This window comes from Chiloscyllium punctatum, chromosome 25 (assembly GCF_047496795.1).
Source record: "Chiloscyllium punctatum isolate Juve2018m chromosome 25, sChiPun1.3, whole genome shotgun sequence".
NCBI lineage: Eukaryota > Metazoa > Chordata > Chondrichthyes > Orectolobiformes > Hemiscylliidae > Chiloscyllium > Chiloscyllium punctatum.
In genome coordinates, this window is record NC_092763.1 from 33,241,228 (window position 1) to 33,265,853 (window position 24,626).

General features: G+C 43.4%; 1 protein-coding gene across 1 annotated transcript; it reads right to left on the bottom strand.

Moving 5' to 3' along the window:
* Window positions 1-11,271: 11,271 nt before the first annotated feature.
* LOC140495654 (probable G-protein coupled receptor 34) lies at window positions 11,272-15,756 on the bottom strand. The gene is made up of 2 exons (XM_072594646.1): window positions 15,660-15,756; window positions 11,272-12,424 (listed from the first exon to the last, which is right to left on the bottom strand). Exon 2 carries the CDS (start codon window positions 12,413-12,415, stop codon window positions 11,372-11,374), a length of 1,044 nt encoding a protein of 347 aa, XP_072450747.1. The 5' UTR covers window positions 12,416-12,424; window positions 15,660-15,756; the 3' UTR covers window positions 11,272-11,371.
* Between the last annotated feature and the right edge of the window lie 8,870 nt (window positions 15,757-24,626).

Sequence of the window (24,626 nt, forward strand, 5' to 3'; positions counted from 1 at the left end):
CCCTGGAAAGCCTTGCCCCCATTCAAAGAGGTCATGGTGCAAAAGAGAATATAACGAAATGTTATCTTTCACTAACAATTTGTTCCTCCAAAGTCACAATAGAATATTTGGTAGGGATGAAGTGGCTTGTAACGCCCTTACTTCAGCAAAAGCCTCTTTGATCCCTTTTCTCCTCTTGAATCCCAACAAAGGAGTATGGAACACTTCTAAAGCATTCACTAGGCATAATATTTCTTTTGATTATTACTTATCTCCACCTGTCAGTTGCTTATAGGCCTTCTCCAATAAATCTGGGCTGGCCTACCCGTATTGCTACAATGGTAAGGGATGGGGATGCACCTATGCAAATGTGACTAAGACTATCCCCTGTGCCATGATCAAATGTACCAGTCACCACTGCTTCCCTTAAGGACCTCGCATCTCATGTGTATGCCTCGAGGAGGAGTGTGTCTCTGTTCTCACTGGTATTCAGGCCTTTTGTGGAAAGGGTAATAGCACTCACCTTCATTATAAGGCCCCTAATGGTACCCACATCTTCCCAATTGTGAGATGGAAGGAACCATTCTGGTACAATAACCACATCTCTTACCCATATGTTCAAGGAAGTCACAAAGATGGGCCTGCTTCTTATTGGGAACGTCCCTCCATGCATTTCTTAGTGCTTTTTTTTTCTGTAGGAGGATTTGCGGAAATTATTAGCCATCAAAACCATAATTATCTCATTTCTGGTTTCCCCCTCTTGGGTAATGAGACAACTGCTGCCTTCTCAGGAGTTAGGGACATGCTTTCAGAATTGTGCCTATTTACCCAACAAAACCGATATGCCCTCGATTACATACTTGCAAAGGAAGGTGGAGTTTGCGCCATAGTCAAAGGTAAATGCATCATGGGGGTCACTGACCTCATCAAAAATATTACTAGGCATGTAGATAATATCTGCACCTTTATCAGTCAAATGAATGAAGGTGCAGGATGGGGAGATTGGTCTTTTTGTTGGCATTGCTATTGCTGAATGTATTATTGCTAAACTGTTAGTTTCTATTGACAGCATTAGTTCCACCCAGAAAGTGCTTCTTCTCCACTGAGATGAGGATGAGGAAGCGCCATTGCCTGCCCCTGGTCCCTCCCCAGAGGAGGAGGACGTACGGCAATCTTAGGAGGAGATCAAGATCTACAATTGTGGGATTGTGGGTCTCTGGGCTTCACTGGGAGAGCTTGTCATCTGTCCACAGCAATCAAAACTCAGTAAAGTTGCAGAGAGAGTTAAAGAGTGGGGCTCTCATTAACCCTACTTCTTATCTCTCAGAGCACTGGTAAAGAACACAAACTAACAATGTTTCCACTGGTTTCCCCATGGCTCAGCTACTTACAACTACCTCACCCTATTTTACATCGATGCCTACATTAATAACTGCAAATCTGTAACTCAAGAGACCATGACAAAATCCTCAACAGGTCATTGACAAGTACAATGACCTTCCTGATTTGGCAATGTCAGCGTAAATCATGTTGAGGTAATTCCAGGTGCTTCTTGGAACATCGATCCCAAGTTTAATAAGAATGACACATGAGGAACAATTGCAGTGGATGCTACAACAGGAGAGTTAAGTTTCAGGTGTTTGAGCTTCAATCAGCTAAATTGTCTTTTCAAGTCCTTGGTCCTTTCTCTTCCATTCATGTGTTATATTGGATTAGCATTAATATTTGAATGCAGCAACACATAGAATTGGTTTAGAAAGTAATGCCATTGGTACCAGTGAGCATGCTATGTGCAGGTTGTCACTTTTTAATAGCTGTGTAGAGTGAAAAGTTGGGCTGCTGTGATAACAGTTACAGCCAGAGGAGGGAGCTAAATGACAGTTTACGTAAACTGGGCTGAGTATCACCAAAAAATAGCTAGGTGTCAATTTCGGGGAGTTTCCTGGAGGGTTTCTTACCGTGAGCCTTATCCACCTACCTCATCATGTCTGCACCAGAGCACTATAGGGCTCCGCCCACACCATTATGCACTGATCACCAGCATAAGTACTCACCAGTACCAGGGTCTCCTGGGATTCCCGATGGGTGCACCATATTTAAATCTTAGCCTTACACCAGGTCAGGCTCTGTCAGTCAGGAGCTGCCCTTCGCAGTTCCTGTTTGTAAAGGCTTGCCTCAGAGATGGCCAATAGGGGTAAGCTGGCATCCTGCTTTGTCAGCAGCAACTGGAGCTCCTGGCAGAAGGGGTGGTGGACGAGAGGGCCATCCTCTTCCCTTAGGACCACCAAAGGAGAGCCTGAGTTCAAATCCTAGCATGGCAGATGGAAATTTGAAACCAGTAATATCTGAAATAAAGACTTGGCCTAATGGTGACCAATGTTGATTGCTGTTAGAAAAGCTTTCTAGTTCACTAATGTCCTCTAGGGAAAGAAATTTACCATCCCTACCTAGGCTGGCATAGATGTGACTCCAGACCCAGAATATTGTCTTTGACTCCTCAGAGCCATAAATGCTGGCCTAGCCTGTGATGGTCCAAAATGAAGCACTGAAATGGAGAATTGTGCTCTGTGAGTTGGGAATATGTTATGACAATGTGATATGGTGAGAGATGTCCTTCCATTATGACTGATTAGGCCTTTCACCACATCTGACCAAATTACCACAATTCCCCTCTAAGTCCTTCCTTTCCCTCCTGAATCACAAAAGGCTTCCCTTGTCCTGACTTTCCACTCCATGCGGCTTCCATCATTTCTCCGACCCCATATTTGATCACCAAATATATCTTTCCTCTTCTGTCCCCTTTCAGTGCTCTGAAGAGACCATTCCCTCTGTGAAACCCAATCTTCCACTCCAACTTCCTGACCTTGGCTTCCCAAAATTTTCCAATTCATACTTTAACAACACTGTGCTGTTGGTTTAATATCTGTAAAATACATGTATGGTGCATTTTGATAACACGCGGGAAGAATAAGGTCATTGATGAAGCAGTTCTGTTTTGGATGAGAATCAAGTGAAGCTTGGACATGTGCTCAGGATGGATGATGGCTTTATCCTTGAGGATTTGATACATTGGGAGGTGGCCCATGCTAAAGACCCAGAAAAATATCCAAAATTCTGACTAATACTGCTGTATAAAGAGACCAAGGATGGAATCTTATAGAGGCCTGAACAACATAGGCTATGGTGGGAAATGAAGCAGAATTGTGCAAGAAATCCAGCAAGGCCTTTCTTGCAAGTGGAGCAACCTTCAGTATGTTTTTACTCATTTCTGGGTGTTGAGGGGTTAAATTGCGATTAAATTAAATTGAAAATTAAAACAATACTTCATTCAACAATGGATGCAGTCAGTTTGAAACTCTTGAAGGAGAGACAAGTCAATTTGAAATTTCAAAAGGCACTTGGATTTTTGTAAACTCCCACTGTGAGCAGAAGAATCATTTTGTGGCTTAGAAAGCTATTTGTAAACAACTAGTTTCATTCTTACAGCTGTGATCTGTACATTATTTTGTCGAGAAGTCAACTAATATACTTACTTCTTTGTATATATACATAGTTGTTATATGATCGCTTGTTAAATGAGCTTGCTTTACATTTTGAAAGTAAAACGAAGTCTAAATGTGTGAATATTGTGCTTGCTCCAGGTGAGATAGATCTCATGCAAGTACAGACTAATTCCAATTGCTAAACGTAAGAAACAGGAACTGCTTGTGCTCTGTTATCAGAAGCGTGTTTGGAAAAGCTTATCTCAAATTTAGAACAGACATCTTGAAAGAAATGAGAAGTTTTGACTTCTCATGAATTTGATCTAAGGTCCAAGAACTGAACAGGAAACGAAGGTATAAAAGACCAGAAGTAAAAGTAGGCGAAAGTGGGGACTGCAGATGCTGGAGATTAGCATTAACAGTGTGGTCCTGGAAAAGCACAACAGGTGAGGCAGCATCCGAGAAGCAGGAGAATCAACGTTTCAGGCAAAAGCCCTTCATCAGGAAAATCGACGTTTCGGGCAAAAGCCCTTCATCAGGAATTCATGCTGATGAAGGGTTTTTGCCTGAAATGTCGATTTTCCTGCTCCGAGAAGTAATAGTAAGCCAACAGTTCAAGCTGCAGAATGACATTCCACTCTTTCAACAACTTTTGGGTTGAGAAAGATACTATAAAGAAGACTAACCTTATTTGCAGCTGGAATTAATTGTCATTTAGAATAGTAAATGATGATGACTTGGTTCAAATTCAAAAGGGAAATGGTTATATTCTTGATGGAACAAGGTAACAGAGGGTGTAGATTTTTCTCTGAGGCACTAGGATGGTGTAGGCGATTTGTTCAAATCCTGAATAAGGTTGTGCTGCAATGGCTATGAAAGTTCCCTCATTATGTCCCCTCCATCTGAAACACTCTTGATATTTATTTTAAAGACTTTGCAGGAAAATGCGCCTCTTGGTCACTATGTGTCAGAGTAGTGAAATTCTGTCATTTAGCTGTGGAAGATTAAATTATGTTCTTTGAATTTTTTCGCAATGTTAACTGTCACTCATACTTACCAAAGCTTTTGCATAGGGTTAACATAAGTTACAGCTCTATTTGTGACCCTGAAATACAACCATAGAGCTAGCTGCTGCAGAGCTGTGACTAACTCCTGCCTAAAGTCTGTAATATCCTTCATAAACCTCTTTCTCTCCCCCCTCTCTGCTTCTCACTCCCCTCACCCACTTTAAAGTGTTCTTTCAAGCCTACCTGTTAGACCGATTTTGTGGTCATATTGCGTTTCTCCTTTTGTGGTTCAATGTCAGATTTTGTTTAATAGTCAGAGTGAAAAGTTCCCTGTGACATCTGAAGACACCATATAAATGTCAATTAGGGTGGAAGAGATGATCATAATTGCTGGCATAGACTGTAAAGAAGTTCTTACACTTGACGCCATGTAACAATGATTTTTGTTAATAATATGTAACAAATAATATGTTAATAAATGAGGTACATGGGTTCTGTTTTCTTGAAGATTTCTAGTTGGTTTACTTACAGCTAAACTAGTACAAGCTTTACAGAGTAATCCCCAGACATAGCCTATGTCCTAGATGTTACAATGCAGACGATCTGTACTTCTGGTCACATGATGACATCCAAATACAGGCTCATGTTGGAATTCTTATAAAGAGACATCATGCTGAAAGCATCACTTCTGAAGTGATAGCATAACATAGACTGGTTGGCTTGAATGCTGCCTGTGCTTTAAATTGTTATAGATTTTAGGAAGCGATTGTGGCTTTAATGGAGAAAGTCACTTTGCTGATTTTGTTGTGTTTACTAATGGCAGCAACAGTGATAAACTAGAAGTTTCTGATAGGGTTAATTTCCCACTGAAATTAACAGCGATGTGTTGTCTTTTGTCTATTAGTTTTGGATAAACCATTAGAATTTCTTCAATCATTTTTTTCTCTATTTGTTCATTGCTGTGGCAGCTTAACTTTTGAACTCTCAGCTTCCTTAATGATGTAAGAATCTGGGCTGTCCGTTCAAAACCAATTCTTTGTTGGCTCAGTGAATTGTTGTTTATTTTTGCAATTTTCAGCCAGTTCACCCACCTCCTTCCTTTTTGACTTGTTATCGGATTCTATTACCCTGGTCAAGAGCACAACCTTCAGCTATCTGAAGCACAGATTATGTCACAGCCAAAGCTTCACACTGTCTCCATCTAAGGCTCACATTCCAACCAGATCAGGAAATCTCAATCACTATTCTATGTCAATTAAGACCAAGATGGAGGTACTCAAATTATGGGAGTATATAATGATAATATTGACAATAAGTGAAACCATTATATCAGTGGTATTTTTGACCAACAATATTAGCAGGCCTCCTGGCATCTGCATCTATGCTCACCCAGCTTATCTTCGCTGAGATGTCTGAAGCATGGCCAACACTATGTAGCTTGGTCCAGTGCAGTCAGAAAACAGAGCAGCATTTAGCTACTGCAATGGCATATATCAGATATCCCAGTCAACTAAGTGCTAAATCTGAAAACAAAACGTTTTGTGTCTGAATCCTGGCAACTGTAAGCTGCATAAAATTAGCATCACACCTGAAAATGTGGAGAGAAAGTGGACTAAGGCAGCTACTGAGAGTGCTTGCTGCATATTTTCAGGATCTCTTGGCTGTTGGATGGTGAACCAGGGACAAGATCATTGGATGGAATTGACAGTTTATGTCCACTGGAGAGCCCTCACAAAGCTTTTTTGAATTTTCTATTGCACTGTGGGTAAACATTCAGAAAAGGTACCTGATGTAATAGGGACGGGTCCAACATGTCCAACTTGGACAATTACCTGGACAACTAAACATGAATCAATGGAGTTGGGGCTTATTGCAGAATGAAAATGTGTGAAGAGCTGTGTTATGAGTAGGGAACTAGGCATTGAGCGAAGAACTCGATTGTTTGGACTTCCATAATTAACATTATACAGCGTGCTGAGAGCTATGCATGAATATCTGTATTGCAAAGTATTGGAACTTTACGTTGGAATGACCACTCTGCTGGGAACTCCACAGTGGACTGAGCAGTGCACTAGGAACTGCATGCGGTTCTGGGGATTTCACAACATACTGGGAACTCCACAGTGTACTGGGCACCGTACTGGGAGACTCCACAGTGGACTGGGCACCGTACTGGGAGACTCCACAGCGGACTGGGCACCGTACTGGGAACTCCTCAGAGTATTGGGCACCATACTGGGAGACTCCACAGTGTTCTGGCACTGTACTGGGGATCCCACAGCGTACTGGGCACCGTACTGGGGATCCCACAGCGTACTGGGCACCGTACTGGGGATCCCACAGCGTACTGGGCACCGTACTGGGGATCCCACAGCGTACTGGGCACCGTACTGGGGATCCCACAGCGTACTGGGCACCGTACTGGGGATCCCACAGCGTACTGGGCACCGTACTGGGGATCCCACAGCATACTGGGCACCGTACTGGGGATCCCACAGCATACTGGGCACTGTACTGGGAGACTCCACAGCATACTGAGCACCGTACTGGGGATCCCACAGCGCACTGGGCACGGTACTGGGGATCCTACAGCGTACTGAGCACCGTACTGGGGATCCCACAGTGTACTGGGCACGGTACTGGGGATCCCACAGCGTACTGGGCACGGTACCGGGGATCCCACAGCGTACTGACCACCATACTGGGGATCCCACAGCGTACTGGGCACTGTACTGGGAGACTCCACATCATATTGGGCACCATTCTGGGAATTCCACAGCGTACTGGACACCGTACAGGGGATCCGACAGTGTACTGGGGATCCCACAGCGTACTGGGCACCGTACTGGGAGACTCCACAGCGTACTGAGCACCATACTGGGGATCCCACAGCGTACTGGGCACTGTATTGGGAGACTCCACAGTCTACTGGGCACTGGACTGAGGATTCCACAGCGTACTGGGCACCATACTGGGGATTCCAGAGCGTACTGGGCACTGTACTGCGAGGCTCGTACTGGGCACCATTCTGGGAATTCCACAGCATACTGGACACCATACTAGGGATCCCACAGTGTACTGGGCACCGTACTGGGAGACTCCACAGCGTACTTAACACCGTACTGTGGATCCCACAGGGTACTGGGCACCATTCTGGGAATTCCACAGCGTACTGGGCACCGTACTGGGGATCCCACAGCGTACTGGGCACCGTACTGGGGATCCCACAGCGTACTGGGCACCGTACTGGGGATTCCACAGCGTACTGGGCACCGTACTGGGGATTCCACAGCGTACTGGGCACCGTACTGGGGATTCCACAGCGTACTGGGCACCGTACTGGGGATCCCACAGTGTACTGGGCACCGTACTGGGGATCCCACAGTGTACTGGGCACCGTACTGGGAGACCCCACACCGTACTGGGGATCCCACAGCGTACTGGGCACAGTACTGGGGATCCCACAGCATACTGAGCACCGTACTGGGGATTCCACAGCGTACTGGGCACCATTCTGGGAATTCCACAGCGTACTGGATACCGTACTGGGGATCCGACAGTGTACTGGGGATCCCACAGCGTACTAGGCACCGTACGGGGAGACTCCACAGCGTACTGGGCACTGTACTGGGAATTCCACTGCATTCTGAGCACCGTACAGGGAATCCCACAGCGTACTGGACACCATACTGGGCACTGTACTGGGAATTACATAGCGTACTGGGCACCGAACTGGGAGACTCCACAGTGTACTGGGCACCGTACTGAGGATTCCACAGCATACTGGGCACCGTACTGGGGATCCCACACCGTACTGAGCACTGTACTGGGGACTCCACAACGTACTGGGCACCATACTGGGGATTCCACTGTGTACTGAGCACCGTACTGGGAACTCCAGGCATACTGGGAACCATACTGGGGATTCCACAGCATATTGAACACCATACTGGGGATCCCACAGCGTACTGGGCACTATACTGGGGATTCCACAGCATACTGGGCACCGTACTAGGGATCCCACAGCGTACTGGGCACCGTACTGGGGATTCCACAGTGTACTGGGCACCATACTGGTGATCCCACAGCATACTGAGCACCGTACTGTGGTTTACACAGTATACTGGACACTGTACTGAGAGACTTGTACTGGGCACCGTACTGGGAGACTCCATAGCGTACTGGGCACCGTACTGAGGATTCCACAGCGTACTGGGCACCGTACTGGGAGACTCCACTGCGTACTGGGCACTGTACTGGGGATCCCACAGCGTACTGGGTACCATAGTGGGGATCCCACAGCATACTGGGCACCGTACTGAGAGACTCCACAGCATACTGGGCACCGTACTGGGGATCCCACAGGGTACTGAGCACCGTACTGGGGATCCCACAGGGTACTGAGCACCGTACTGGGGATCCCACAGGGTACTGAGCACCGTACTGGGGATCCCACAGGGTACTGAGCACCGTACTGGGGATCCCACAGGGTACTGAGCACCGTACTGGGGATCCCACAGGGTACTGAGCACCGTACTGGGGATCCCACAGGGTACTGAGCACCGTACTGGGGATCCCACAGGGTACTGAGCACCGTACTGGGGATCCCACAGGGTACTGAGCACCGTACTGGGGATCCCACAGGGTACTGAGCACCGTACTGGGGATCCCACAGGGTACTGAGCACCGTACTGGGGATCCCACCCCGTACTTAACATACTGGGAATCTCACAGCGTACTGAGCACTGTACTGGGGATCCCACAGCGTAATGCGTAATGAGTACCATACTGGGGATCCCACAGCGTACTGAGCACCATCCTGGGAATTCTACAGCATACTGGGAACCGTACTGGGGATTCCACAGCATACTGGGCACCGTACTGGGGATCCCACAGGGTACTGAACACCGTACTGGGGATCCCACAGGGTACTGAGCACCGTACTGGGGATTCCACAGTGTACTGGGCACCGTACTGGGGATCCCACAGGGTACTGAACACCGTACTGGGGATCCCACAGGGTACTGAACACCGTACTGGGGATCCCACAGGGTACTGAACACCGTACTGGGGATCCCACAGGGTACTGAACACCGTACTGGGGATCCCACAGGGTACTGAACACCGTACTGGGGATCCCACCCTGTACTGAACATACTAGGGATCCCACAGCGTACTGAGCACCATACTGGGGATCCCACAGCGTACTGAGCACCGTACTGGGGATCCTACAGCATACTGGACACTGTACTGGAAACTCCACAGCGTACTGGGCACCGTACTGGGAGACTCCACAGCGTACTGGGCACCGTACTGGGGATCCCACAGTGTACTGGGCACCGTACTGGGAAATCCTGAGATGTATGTTTTGCTGCTGTTGTTGCTTAGTGAACTAAAGGATCTTATTACAAATATAAAACACCATGTTGAAATTTATCAGTGTGTGTGCTGCAGTGATTTCTGATAAATCACTCCACATTCAGAGATTAGAGCTTTTTTTATATAAAAGTGCAAAACCAGAGTGAAGAATAAAAATCATATATTTAACTTGTGCAAAAAGGATTCTTCTCACTAGATGTTAAAGTGCTGATCGTTCATATAATTCTTGCTTTGTAATGCAAAATTCCTATATACATTTTACATCTAGTAACAGTCTAATATTACAATTTCTTTAATAATACAAATCTTGTCTGGCCCCAAGTAAAGACATACAAACAGAAAGTACTGAAGAAACTCAACAGGTCTAGTAGCATCTATGAAGAGAGAAACAGACTTAACTGTATCATTCTAATGATTTTTCAACATTTGGATTAATTAGAGTCATCTCAGTCAGACTGGCTGAGTTTCTTCTGAACTTTCAATCTATTGATTTCAGATTTCCAATATTCCCAGGTATTTATAAAACATCTAAAACAATTTACAATCTAACATGAAATAACTGTTTAATCCATTACAAGATATTGGGCTCAATTCATCCGTTGTTCTGCACAATATTTTGAGTCTTTATGAAAATTACGCTGACTTTCTGCACTGGAAAATGAATTTGCACTAAATACAAGAGTCAGGTGAGTCAGCTCTTCAACTTCAAAGGCAGATGTTGCTGTCAAGACCAAACATCACGTTTCGGTTTGAATGTCCTGCATAGGAAATGGATTCCTTATTAACCAACAAATCACTTATTTTGTAAACTGTCTCCTATAACACGTATGTACTGCAAGATGTAAAATACTTTGGGAAAACTGACCAGCCTATGCCTAGGTGACCAGGAATTCTTGGTGTCCACACAAGCTGGAGAAATGCCCTGGTTCACACGGGTACTGTGTTCGTATTGCTGTGGCTTAGAGCTTGCGCATGTTGTAAACCTGCCTTCCTGCATTGTAAATAGTTCCTGCATTGTCAAAGGTCTGTAATGAACTGGTGAAATGTTCGTACTCCTGTAACATTGGAATTAAGTTTAATTTGATTTTGCATCTTCTTTGGAAAATGTCTATAAATCCACATTAGAGAATATGCAAACCAGGACCAGCTGAAAATCCATTTATGATATTTTCAGAGGTTCTTGCTGTGATGATACATAATTGCCATTTCCATGATTTGCAGCATTATAGTGTGATACATTTGGTTTAACAAAACTGTGACTTTAAACTCTTCTCGCTGAGCTCTCTTTGTCATGACCAGACATTAAACATTTGAAACACTGGCATAACTTGAGTATTTGATGTGCCCTCTTCTCTATGGGTCGACAGGCAGGAGGATTCCAGCATCTGCAGCTTTTTTTCCTTCTCTATGAGTAGTTATCCCTGCTGTCTCTAGGAAGGCTGTTGCGATCACTGCGGTGGTGTTTGCCTAAAGACTATGCTTTCAGCTTCTATCCACTTAACTCAGTATCGGCAGCTCTGAATCTCAGATGTCTGTGATGGATTTGAAACTGCTCCTGGTTCCATTTGCCTTAGGAAAGGTTTTACTAAACCTTCCTTTAATGGTGTAAATAATAATCCTGCGAAAAGAGTTGGATAGGAAGAAATAAATGACTGGATCAAGACAGCTGTTTAGGGCGGACAGGCACAGAACCAGTTCATTGGCCATATGCAGAAACTGCTTAGCGTGACAGCTGGAGATGATCTCCATCTGTGAGAGGACATAAGGGACTCGAACAATGTGATAAGGTATGAAACACACAATGTAGATTGCGAGGACAATGAAGGTCTTTATAATGGCTCTGGTGCTCACTTTCTTGATCTGCTGCTTTTTCTTCCCTTCAGAAATGTTGTAGAGTTTGACTGCAATCTTGGCATAGGATACCAGGAATAGCCAGGAGAGAATAAAAATAAACATGACAGCTGTTAGATTCATTACACCCGCAGTCACACTCTGGTTCTTGTAGTGGAAGCATTTCGTTTCATTTGACTTTAAGCTGCTGACCACAACAAAGGGCAGCATGAATAAGATGATAGCCAGCCACACAGCCCTGGATATGCCTGAGCTCCATTTCACACTGTGGACTCTAAACTTACGGAGAGGTTTCGTGATCTTTAAGTAACGGTCCAGGCTGATCAATCCAAGGAATAAAATGCTGGCATACATGTTGATGTAGAAAAATGTCCCGATGATCTTACAGAAGTAGCACCTAACCATCCACTTGTACTGTCCAAAATGGTAGGCGATCCTGAATGGAAGGCAGAGTAACAACAAGAGGTCAGCCATAGCCAGATGCTTCATGTAAATAGAAATAGACGTTGGCTTCCTCTGGCTGAAGAGAAATACCCATAAGGCCAGTATGTTACCAAGGAGCCCGATGACACAGATAACAATGTAGAAAATAGGCAGACCCACTGCGAGGAAACCATCTTCAATGGTGCAGTTAGTGTCCTTCGATAGTACGAAGACATCTATTATTGGCTGGGAAACATTGGCAGAGGGAGATTGTGCAGATGACAAATCAGCCATGGTTCCAACCTAAACCATGGAAAGAAAAGAACACGTTAGTGCTGAATTGTAATGAAAACCATTCCAGTAGTTTCTAAGAGCTTTAAGGCAAGCTTGTTCCCATCATGCCAAGAGCAGGACGCTTTTGTGTGCAATTCTGAGTCATAATTTTGAACCTTTGTGGGACAGACCAATCTATCACTCTGCTAACGTCTTTATTCAGATATTAACATTTCCTTTAAAAAGGAACTCCGAATGATTTAGTACTCACCATGAAGGATTTTTTTTCTGATTAATAAGAACCCAAGTTTCAGCAACAAACGAATCAAGAAAGATAAAAACATTATTAAATGCCCCATTAATAAACCATTTAAGTCTTTTGGGCAGTGGTTCTATTTGCGCACTTTTGGTTGAACAGATAGATATCTGAAATCAATTTATGATGCCACATCTAGCTTTTTTGAGAGGTTGAACTGACATTACTCACCATTACAAACTAAAAAAGTGCCCAAATAAAGTCTTCCACCTGTATTAAATCTTTCTTGCAAATAATGATATAGAATTTGTTTTTTTATTGATCACTTTTTTGTATGCTATTTCTGTCTCCCCACCTGCCTGACGTAAGACCAGGTAAGCAGTTAATTCTTGTGCCAAGTTTGTGACAGTCAATGAACACATCAAAGTTGACCATCAATCCTTTAAACTCAGTATTAGTCAGCAAAGTACTCTATCACAGCACCATTACACACTTGGGTATATTTGTTTGGTTGTGGAAAGCACCAAACAAACCAAGGGTTTGCTGCAGAAAAAGTAAGTAAAATAAATTCTAAAATTATCAAAAAAAGAGACAGAATTTAGGAAGTTCATAAAAATGTTTTTGTGCATTGAAACTAAGTTGAAACTCTTTAGTATTTCAAAAACAACTTGACTACTACTAATGAAAATTACCTACAGAGAAAGAAACCAAACATGCTTTCGAAAGGAGGAACCCGCATTACTAACTTAGTTCAATGGATTTTCTGAAGTTACAAAGAAATGATGTGAAAGTCCTATCACATGCCATATGTCAATTTCCAAAAGTCTTTTGACAAAGTTGTACAGGAACAGATATTGGTAATCTTAAAGCTGTGGAATTTCAGGGTAAATTTTAGTAATGGATAAGAAATGAATTTACGAATGGAGCCCAGTACTACTGGTCAGAGGAGTTATTTGAAATGGGGATAAGTTTTGGATAGATAGTCTCAGGTCTCAGCATTGGGCCAACAACTGTCTCCCATTTACATTCTTGACATAGATTCAGAAAAATCAATGTAAATTTGCAGATTATACCAAACAGAGATGGATGAAATTGAAGGATGCAGCTAAAAAAAAGAATGAGTTGATCTGAATGTTTAATGCCGACAAGTAATGCGAATACACAAATTGTACAAATGATATTAAGAAATGTAAGTTCAAAAGATTTGTAAATATCTTTGTAGATTTGATACTATTATGCAAAATAAAACTTCCAAGCAAATGAATACAAAACAATTAGACAAAACTGTACTGTGCTCTGGTCAGACTGCATCTTTGACTATTGCTATCAGTTCTGGCTGCCAAGAAATAAGAGAGGAATATTTATGCTAAAGGCAATGGTAAACCCTATTGTCAGCAGTTTGAGCTATATGAACTGGAAAGACAAAGACTTTGAGTTGGAGTGTGCCCAGACACGGGTTGGAAGTCTGCACAAGGATTTCTATCTACAAAAAATGAATTTGAATATTACTGAAAAAAGACATGTTTTATAGAAGATTTTCATCTCGCACTCACCTGGACAATTTGTGAGAATAGAAATTTAAGGTGAAAACTAACACTCAGACTGTATGAGAGGAAAGTGTTGAGTGTTTAGAAAATGTACTATGATTGGTAGAAGTGTTGCCATGGAGAATGCAACAGTTAACGGTAACTAACAGTTAATTGCCAGGTTTTGTTTAAATCTAAGATTTAAGCCTGGCAATTAATTTACAATCATTAAGTGCTGTATTCTCCATGGCAATGAGTCAACCAGAGTCCACTTTTCAAGCAAGCAGCAAAGTCTTTTCATACTGTTGTTTTCCCACTAAATTGATACTCTTGCAAATTTTCCTGAGTGCAAGATGAAAAGCTTCAATAAAAGTGCATCTTTTTCAGCAATACCCAAGCTATGTACTAGCAAACCAGAAAAAATTGATATGTCTGACACATACCTTATGTCAAATCTCAAACCTCAGTATCATCAAATATCTGATGGACCTCCACTGGCACAGCTTCTTTATCTTTTGATAAATTATTCAGCAACGTGTTTATTTAGATAAGTGAAATGAGCATAATATTAGCCCATAAAGAAATCATCCCTCAATGTATAAGACCTGCAGACATCATTCATTCCCCATAAACCAATTATAAGCTTTACTGCTCACTCTTATTTACTGACTGATGATAATAGCAGAAACATCAGACTTCTGAGTGTATTTAAAATTTCAGAGTTATCTCAAATGAGATAGCAGCACATAAATTCATTCAATTTTACTTTCACTTCACTGAACACCTGACAACTGCACAACAACTGAATTGGAAAAGCATTTAGTTACAGTTTTCACTGATAAGAAGCATTGATTCCGATGACTCAATTAAGCATGGTGTAAATGACTTTCATTAACACCAACAATAAATTGCTCAGATTTTATTTAAACAATATTTAAACTTCAATTTGATAGATGAAGTAAGGTACATAGAAACCATAGCACCCACAGCTTATACAGCTTTGCTGCCTGTACCCACTATATTGATTACATTTCTGCTGTGCCCATCGCATATTACACAATTACTATAAATTGTATCAAGCACAAAGATAGCATTGTTACTCCTTATAGAGGTGCTAATATCGGAGAATCACCAATAATGATAACATTGTTACTGCCTCCATTTACTATCCCTAGTGCCTGTACCTCCCGATCAAGTGTGTTATTTTGCTGCCTGTACTAGGATGCAGGCTCTGTACACTTATAGACGTTCACTTTCTATTAGCTTAAATATGCTTCAGAAATTTTCAAAATCTAACAACTAACTCATTCATAAACTATAATATTCACTAAAATTTCCAGGACTTAAATTACAAATAATTGATCATCAGAAAACACATGGAGGTCAGTTGCTGCAGTAGCTCAATACTAGTGTTGCAAAGCAAGTTATTTTTGTTCTGACCTGTAATTGAAGATACAAGTTATTTTGTTTCGAAGTCACTTACCTGATCTGTGCTGTTACTTTCTTCTGTGTCAATGAAAGTCTGGCTAGTTCACTGCATGATGCTTTTATTCTTCTGTCTATGGAATTTCCATTGCCAGGAATACGTAAGCTTTGCTCTATAGAGCAGAGCATGGGTTTCTGCTTCCTGACGTAATCTGACCGTTCATCTGTCTGTCTCAGGGTTTTAAACATACGCCTACTTCCCTGACTCACTACTTCAAAAAGAAAACTAGAAGCAAAGCCCACCAGAATCAGACAGAATAAGAGCCAGCAGTCACACAGGAGTCAGACAAGATCTGGATTTTTGATATAAACAACTTAAAATCTTTAATGTCGATGGAATCTTTGTCAGGACTATAGTGTGTTGTGTTTTACATCTTGAAAATTGGAATGGTTAACACCAACCACTATCATGTGACTTTTGTTTCCCCTTTAAGCAGTACTTTTACTCAGTAACTCTGGGGCTGTCTTATGATAGTGGGAAGTTTAGTAACCACATTTGTGACGTTTATGTGATGCTGTATGATCATTGTTAAAAATGTTCCGAATGGTGTCATGAATGGGTAAACATTTATTTGTGTCACCTGATCATCATCAATATTTAGAAGCTAATTGGTAAAAAGAGTTTAAAGCATTTTGAACAGATGGTGCACTGCCCTGTATATTGACCATCAGTATTATGATTGAATGGTTGAACTTAACAGCACATTCCTTTGTTGCTCCTAATGGACAGGGTACAGTCTGTTGTTCAACCAGCCACATTTGCAAAGCCCAAAAGAAAATGTCGACCATTACATATGATACTACAGTTGTACAGCACTTGTTGAACATTCCTGATTGCACTCATAGCTACATAAACTATAGATTTAAGGTAATCAGTTGAGCTCGTAATGTGATTGCTTGATTGAAGTTATATACATTCTCATGCAGGAATTTATTCTCTGCAAACAAGAATAATATGTTCAAGCTTTGTGCTTTATTTGAACGGACAGGGAGCTTTTGCAACTCCCAGTTCTCTGTTGCTTTTTCCAGGGCAGTGCCTCAACTAATCAGAGTTGAGTTGCCACCTAATCAGCAGCCTGATCTCTTGTAGTACAAATTGTTGTGATTGTTTGGCACTCTTAGCATTTGTCTTAGTGAGTGCAAGATAAAAAGCTTCAACCACACATCCTCTTTTCAGCAATATTCAAATTCTATATTGGAAAATTAAGATTCAATTAACACTGCACTTTAGCAATTTATTGAATAATATGATTGGAATCTGACAAGGGTTAGTTAAACCTGTAATTCCAGTAGATTTACAATGTTATTATTTATGTTCGCATCCTTTGTTGTTTTGTAAATCTATTTGTAAACCCTTTTTATCTATTCAAGGGATGTGGGAATTGATTTCAAGTCCAGGATTTATTACCCATTCCTGATTGCTTTTGAGAAGGTGGTGGTGATCCACTTTTGGGAACTAATAAAGACCATGTGGAATTGGTAAAACAATGGTGTCATTTTGGAGAGACTTCCATGAATATGACCTTGTGATAATGCAGGAGCTACAATATATTTTCAAGTCAGAATGCTGTGTGTCCATGAGAGAAACTTTCACATCATGGTCACTTGCACTTGCTGCTGTTGTCTTAGATCATAGAGTAGTCAGGTTATGGGTTTAGATGGTGCTACAAGATCAAACATGGCATCGTGTAGATATCACACTCCTCTGTTACTGTACATAGCAGGGGGCCATCAGGGAAGGAATCTGGATGTTTGGGGCCTCACCAAATCATAGAGTAAGAGGCTGAAAACCTCTGCCAAAGCTGTGGACAATCCACTTGAACCTGCAAGATTCAAGGGACAGAAGGCGTGGTGGCTAGTGGGTCAAAGTGGAGTTCAATGAACAACACTAACAGTGCCGTTAATGTGAGAGTTGTAGTAGAGTGAAGAATGGCGTTTGCAAGTTTGGTGGGACATGGAGTCGCAGCATTCCCACAGAAGCAATCTTTGTCTTCTCCTTCGAAAAACAGGATTCTCTATTCTGAGTAGCCATCCACCCATCCAGGGCCCTTCTGGCCTTATTATGGCTTGCGATGAGAGATAGGGAGGGACTGAATGAAACAAGGGTGGGTGGCAAGGCTGTTGGAGCTGGCGCAGCTGGCCAAATGTATTTGAGATGTCCCAGGTGTGAGACTAAGCAGCACAGAGAGCATACAGGGTTAGTGACGTGGGCGTAGGGGCAAATGAGAGCATGTTACATACAATATTGCGTAGCAGATCATGAGGCCTGATGGGAGACATGTCAAGTAGCGGAGAGAAAGTGGGTGTGAATTAATACAGAGAAGAGATTGGTACTTATCCTGGCCAGAGAAGAGAAGACATTTACTTTCTCAATGCATTGCTGGCTGTTTCTCCAGACCATGGAGACTGCACTAACCCGGGTGCTGACCTGGAACCAGTTGCCAGGGTCTGGGGTTGTGATCTCATTTATCGAGCTTCCAGGAAAAGGATGCTGCTCCTCTGCACCATTCCCATCACTAGGTCCCAGTGAGAGATTGTGGTAGACCTCACAGCAAAAAGCTCTCCAGATAACTCAATGCTTCTGACAGCTAAAACAAATTGTCAGAATCATCCTTTTATTATCTCAAAGGATGCAGCTGAATAAGTCTACTTTCTGCACAGAAAGTCCTTTGAGAATTCCCAGCTGTTATAGTACTTTGATTTTTAGAAAGCTAGCCCTCGAGTTGTTTGCAGGCAACTGTGAAACTTCATTCATCTTGCAGTGTTCACTTCTGCAGTCCATGCCACTGTCAGTCACATTATTTTATCACAGGAGCAGTATTAGATTCACAAATGCTACACGTTGTTTTTCACAGTTTTTTAAAAACCTTATGAAGGTAAATGCTACCACAGAATGTCAGCAATCACCCCTCAAGAATGAATCTATATGAGTTTATTTTTTATATGCAGAGGATAGATGTGAGTAGTTTCAAAAGAGCAGCGAGAGATTCTAATTGTCAGCCTTAAGCACGTTCTATCAATGTGCAAGTCGATCACTAATCTGTGACCAACTGTAATGGTCTAGATGCTATTATTTAATCATGACAACAGCTTTCAAATACTCTGCAATCTGAATTGTACACTTTTTTCTCAAACATCCAACGGCATTCAATACTTTGTAAATGTCTAGAGATTTGTGCTATTGCCAGCATTATTAGTCATGCATTGCTATTGGACAGCATCGTTATAATAATGAGTCATTGCTGTCTGCAAAGAAAAGTGAACTGCCACAAATGCAGTTGTGTATAGCTTGTGTGAATAACTTGATGACTATCTTTTTGTGTGAACTTCAAAAGTTCAGTCTGAGTACTCATCTGCTTCATCTTCCGCCTCGGAACACTTCAACCCCAGGGCATCAATGTGGACTTCAACAGTTTCATAGAACATAGAACATAGAAAAATACAGCGCAGTACAGGCCCTTCGGCCCTCGATGTTGCGCCGACCAAAGCCTACCTAACCTACACTAGCCCAATAACCTCCATATGCTTATCCAATGCCCGCTTAAATTACCATAAAGAGGGAGAGTCCACCACTGATACTGGCAGGGCATTCCATGAACTCACAACCCGCTGAGTAAAGAATCTACCCCTAACATCTGTCCTATACCAACCTCCCCTTAATTTAAAGCTGTGTCCCCTAGTAACAGCTGACTCCATACGCGGAAAAAGGTTCTCACTGTCAACCCTATCTAAACCCCTAATCATCTTGTACACCTCTATCAAGTCGCCCCTAAACCTTCTTTTCTCCAATGAGAACAGCCCCAAGTGCCTCAGCCTTTCCTCATACGATCTTCCTACCATGCCAGGCAACATCCTGGTAAACCTCCTCTGCACCCGTTCCAGTGCCTCCACATCCTTCCTATAGTATGGCGACCAAAACTGTACACAATACTCCAGATAAGGCCGCACCAGAGTCTTATACAACTGCAACATGACCTCAGGACTCTGGAACTCAATTCCTCTACCAATAAAGCCCAGTACGCCATATGCCTTCTTCACAGCACTATTTACCTGGGTGGCAACTTTCAGAGATCTGTGTACATGGACACCAAGATCCCTCTGCTCATCCCCACTACCAAGTAGCCTACCATTAGCCCAGTAATCCATCTTCTTGTTACTCCTACCAAAGTGAATGACTTCACACTTAGCTACAGTGAACTCCATTTGCCACCTTTCAGCCCAGCTCTGCAGCTTATCTATATCCTGCTGTAACCTGCCATATCCTTCTTCGCTGTCCACAACTCCACCGACTTTCGTATCATCCGCAAACTTGCTCACCCCAACCTTCAAGCCCCTCCTCCAGGTCATTTATAAAAATGACAAACAGCAATGGTCCCAAAACAGATCCTTGTGGAACACCGCTAGTAACTGCACTCCAAGATGAACCTTTACCATCAACTACTACCCTCTGTCTCCTTCCAGCCAGCCAATTCCTAATCCAAACCTCTAATGCACCCTCAATGCCATACCTCCATAATTTTTGCAGTAGCCTACCATGGGGTACCTTATCGAACGCCTTACTAAAATCCATATACACCACATCTACTGCTTTACCCTCGTCCACTTCCTTAGTCACCTTCTCAAAGAACTCAATAAGGTTTGTGAGGCATGACCTGCCCTTCACAAAACCATGCTGACTATCGTTGATCACATTATTCCTATCCAGATGTTCATAAATCCTATCCCTTACAATTCTCTCTAAGACTTTGCCCACAACAGAAGTGAGACTCACTGGCCTATAGTTACTAGGGCTGTCCCTACTCCCCTTCCTGAACAAGGGGACCACATTCGCTATCCTCCAGTCCTCTAGCACTATTCCTGTAGACAACGACGACATAAAAATCAAGGCCAATGGCTCCGCTATCTCCTCCCTAGCTTCCCAGAGGATCCTAGGATAAATGCCATCAGGCCCAGGGGACTTATTATTTTCACCCTTTCCAGTATTCCCCGGACCTCTTCCCTACAAACCTCAAAGCCATCCATTCTAATCACTTGTGACTCAATATTCACATCAGCAACAACGTCCTGTTCCTGAGTGAATACTGATGAAAAGTATTGATTTAGTGTCTCTCCAATCTCCTCTGCCTCCAAGCACAACTTCTCACTACTATCCTTGACTGGACCGATACCTACCCTAGTCATCCTTTTATTCCTGACATACCTATAGAAAGCCTTAGGGTTTTCCCTAATCCTACTAACCAAGGACTTTACATGTCCCCTTCTCGCTGCTCTTAGCTCTCTCTTCAGATCCTTCCTGGCTACCTTATAACTCTCAATTGCCCCAACTGAACCTTCACGCCTCATCTTTACATAGGCCGCCCTCTTCCCTTTTACAAGGGATTCAAATTCCTTATTAAACCACGGCTCCCTCACAAGACCCTTTACTCCCTGCCTGACTGGTACATACTTATCAAGGACACCCAATAGCTGCTCCTTGAACAAGCTCCACATATCATTTGTGTTCTTCCCTTGAAGCCTATTTTTCCAATCCACACATCCTAAGTCATGCCTCACCGCATCATAATTTCCCTGCCCCCAGCTATAACTCCTGTCCTGCAGTGCACACTTATCCCTCTCCATCACTAGAGTAAAAGTCACCGAGTTCCCAACTTCCAGCTCAGCACTGTCCCAATGACTTGTCCTACCTGCCTATCTCCTTTTCCACCTATCCACTCCACCCTCCATCCCACGTCCGACCTTTCACCTTCATCCCCTCCCCCACTCACCTATTGTACTCTATGCTACTTTCTCCCCACCCCCCCCTCCTCTCACTTATCTCTCCACCCTTCAGGCTCTCTACCTGTATTCCTGATGAAGGTCTTTTGCCCGAAACGTCGATTTTACTGCTCCTCAGATGCTGCCTGAACTGCTGTGCTCTTCTAGCACCACTAATCCAGAATCTGGTTTCCAGCATCTGCAGTCATTGTTTTTACCTAGCTACTTTTTTTCAGCTGTACTAAGCTCCTTATTCTGCATACCACAACCTTCACTGTGTGTGAGGTTTTACATGTTAGTTGGAAGATCTTCTGAGAAATGTCTGTTAAAAATCCTTGACCAGCATTGCTTTATATGTCCTATCACAGGCTGACCACATCAAGGTATTCTCCGTCTTGCACATCAGCCCAAAGAATTGAAACCACAGAATGTCACGGACAAATAGAATCATAGAATTGTGAAAACAGGCCCTTTGGCCCAACAAGTCCACGCAGACCCTGCAAAGAGTAACACACCCAGACCCATTCCCTTTCCAGATTATCCCACATTCGCCCCTGACTAATGCACCTAACCTACACACCCCTGAACACTATGGGCAATTTAGCATGGCCAATTCACCTAACCTGCACATCTTTGAATTGTGGTAGGAAACCGGAGCACCTGGATGAAAGCTATGTAGACATGGGGAGAATGTGCAAACTCCACACAGCCAGTTGCCCAAGGCTGGAATCGAACCCAGGTCCTTGGCACTGTGAGGCAGCACTGAGCCACTGTGCTACCCGACTGAGCCCTGTGTTAACCACTGCAAAGAACATCACTCCACATGCTCCTGTTTATCTCTCAACAGGTGCTTAATTTCTACAGCTATATAATTGCAACAATTTATGTTTCTTTTGTGTATATACATACGCGTCTACAAGCATGCGCATGTGTGAGTCCAGGTTTGGGGCACTGTGTACCTGTGTGTGTGAGACTTTGAGTGGGAAACAGATTATGATTGTGTGTTGCCAGGGCAAGATGGCATTGGTAATCAGTTGTTTGCATGTCATAGAGTCATAAGAGTCGTAGAGATGTACAGCACGGAAACAGACCCTTCAATCCAACTTGTCCATGCCAATCAGATATCCTAAATAAATCTAGATTTTTTTTTTTTTTTTTTAGATTACTTACAGTGTGGAAACAGGCCCTTCGACCCAACAAGTCCACACCGACCCGCCGAAGCGTATACCACCCAAACCCATACTCCTACATTTACCCCTTCACCCAACACTACGGGCAATTTAGCATGGCCAATTCACCTAACCTGCACATTTTTGGATTGTGGGAGGAAACCGGAGCACCCGGAGGAAACCCACGCAGACACGGGGAGAATGTGCAAACTCCACACAGAGAGTCGCCTGAGGCGGGAATTGAACCCGGGTCTCTGGCGCTGTGAGGCAGCAGTGCTAACCACTGTGCCACCGTGCCGCCCACACCTCTAAACCCTTCCTAATCAAATACCTGTCCAGCTGCCTTTTAAATGTTGTAATTGTACCAGCCTCTACCACTTCCTCTGGCAGCTATTTCCATACACGCACCATCCTCTGCATGGAAAAGTTGCCCCTTAGATCCCTTTTATATCTTTCCCCTCTCACCCTAAACCTATGCCCTCTAGTCCTGGACTCCCCCACTCCAGGGAAAAGACCTTGTTTATTTTCCCTATCCATGTCCCTCATGATTTTATAAAGGTCACCCCTCAGTCTCTGACGCTCCAGGGAAAATAGTCCCAGTGGAGGGGGACCAGAATTGCACTCAATATTCCAAAAGTAGCCTAACCAATGCCCTGTACAGCCACAACATGACCTCACAACTCTATTCTTAATGCACTGTCCTATAAAGCAAGCATACCAAACGCTTTCTTCACTATCCTGTCTATCGGGGCCTCCACTTTCAAGGAACTATGAACCTGAATGTGATTGGAGGAATTGTGTTTTTCCGCACTTCGGAGGCTATGAGTTTTGATGTGTGTGTTGGGGCTTGTTGTGCGCAGATGTTGTGGGGTTTGTACATATTCATAGATGAGGAGATCTCATACAGGGCGTGGGATAATGGGTGTACATCAATATCCAAGCAGGGCTTGGGGGTATAGAGGTGTCCTCTGTCCTTGGGTCAAGGGCAGGAGCTCTGGGCTCACATTGGGGGTGATGGGAACAGTCTTGCTGTGCTTGGGTTCAGGGCTGGGGCCGTGGGCCCAGGCCAGGAACAATACCCGCCTCTCTGTGGCCCTTGATTTCCCTTCACTTGCTCTCACAGGGTTTTTATTTTTCAGATTTCCTACGTTATGTTGCCCGTTACACATTCAGTGATTCAATGAAGAATGCAAGAGGGAAATTGTAGCAACACTAGCAATACTTAAAAAATGGGATGTCAAACTGGTGGAGCTGCCACATAGGATTACTTGAATGCTGAACAGTGGAAGTGTCAACTGATAGATAGAGCTAAGTGGTCCAACAACCAACAGATCAAATCTAAGCTGTGCAGTTCTGCCACATCCAGCCATGAATGAGGCTGGACAAATAAACAACTCACTAGAGTAGGAGGTTCCACAAATATCCTCATCCTCAATGATGGAGAAGCCCAGGTAAGGACAAAGCATGAGTCAGATGATATATCTTGGCTTTTTCCAGAGTTCTGCAGCCTCACAGATACCAGTCTTTAGCCAATTAAGTTGTCTCTACATGATACCAAAAATTGCTGATGGCATTGGACATTGCATTGTTAATGGACCCTGATAACATTCCTACCATCAGACTGAAATATTGTGCTTCAGAACTAGCTGTACCCCTAGCCAAGTTGTTCCAGTACAGCCCCAATGCTACCACTGACCCAACAAAATCAAACGTTGCCAGGGTATGTCCTGCCACCAAAATGTAGGCATATCCAGCCTATTACCACCCAACCAGAGTACTCTCAATCATCAGCAACGTGATTGCAGGAGTCATCAATAATGCTATCATGTGGCATTTGCAAAACAATAACCTCCTCACTGGTGCTCATATCATAAGCTCTTGGGTGGAAAAAACCAGAACAACTTAGGATTTCAAAGAAGACAGGCCTGTAAGCCTATGTCCCTCTTTTCATAGGAAAACATTGTAACAATTTTCTATTATTACTGCAATTTTTACTTTGTTGCATGTTAGCAATCAGGTTCATCTTGTTTAAGACAATAGTT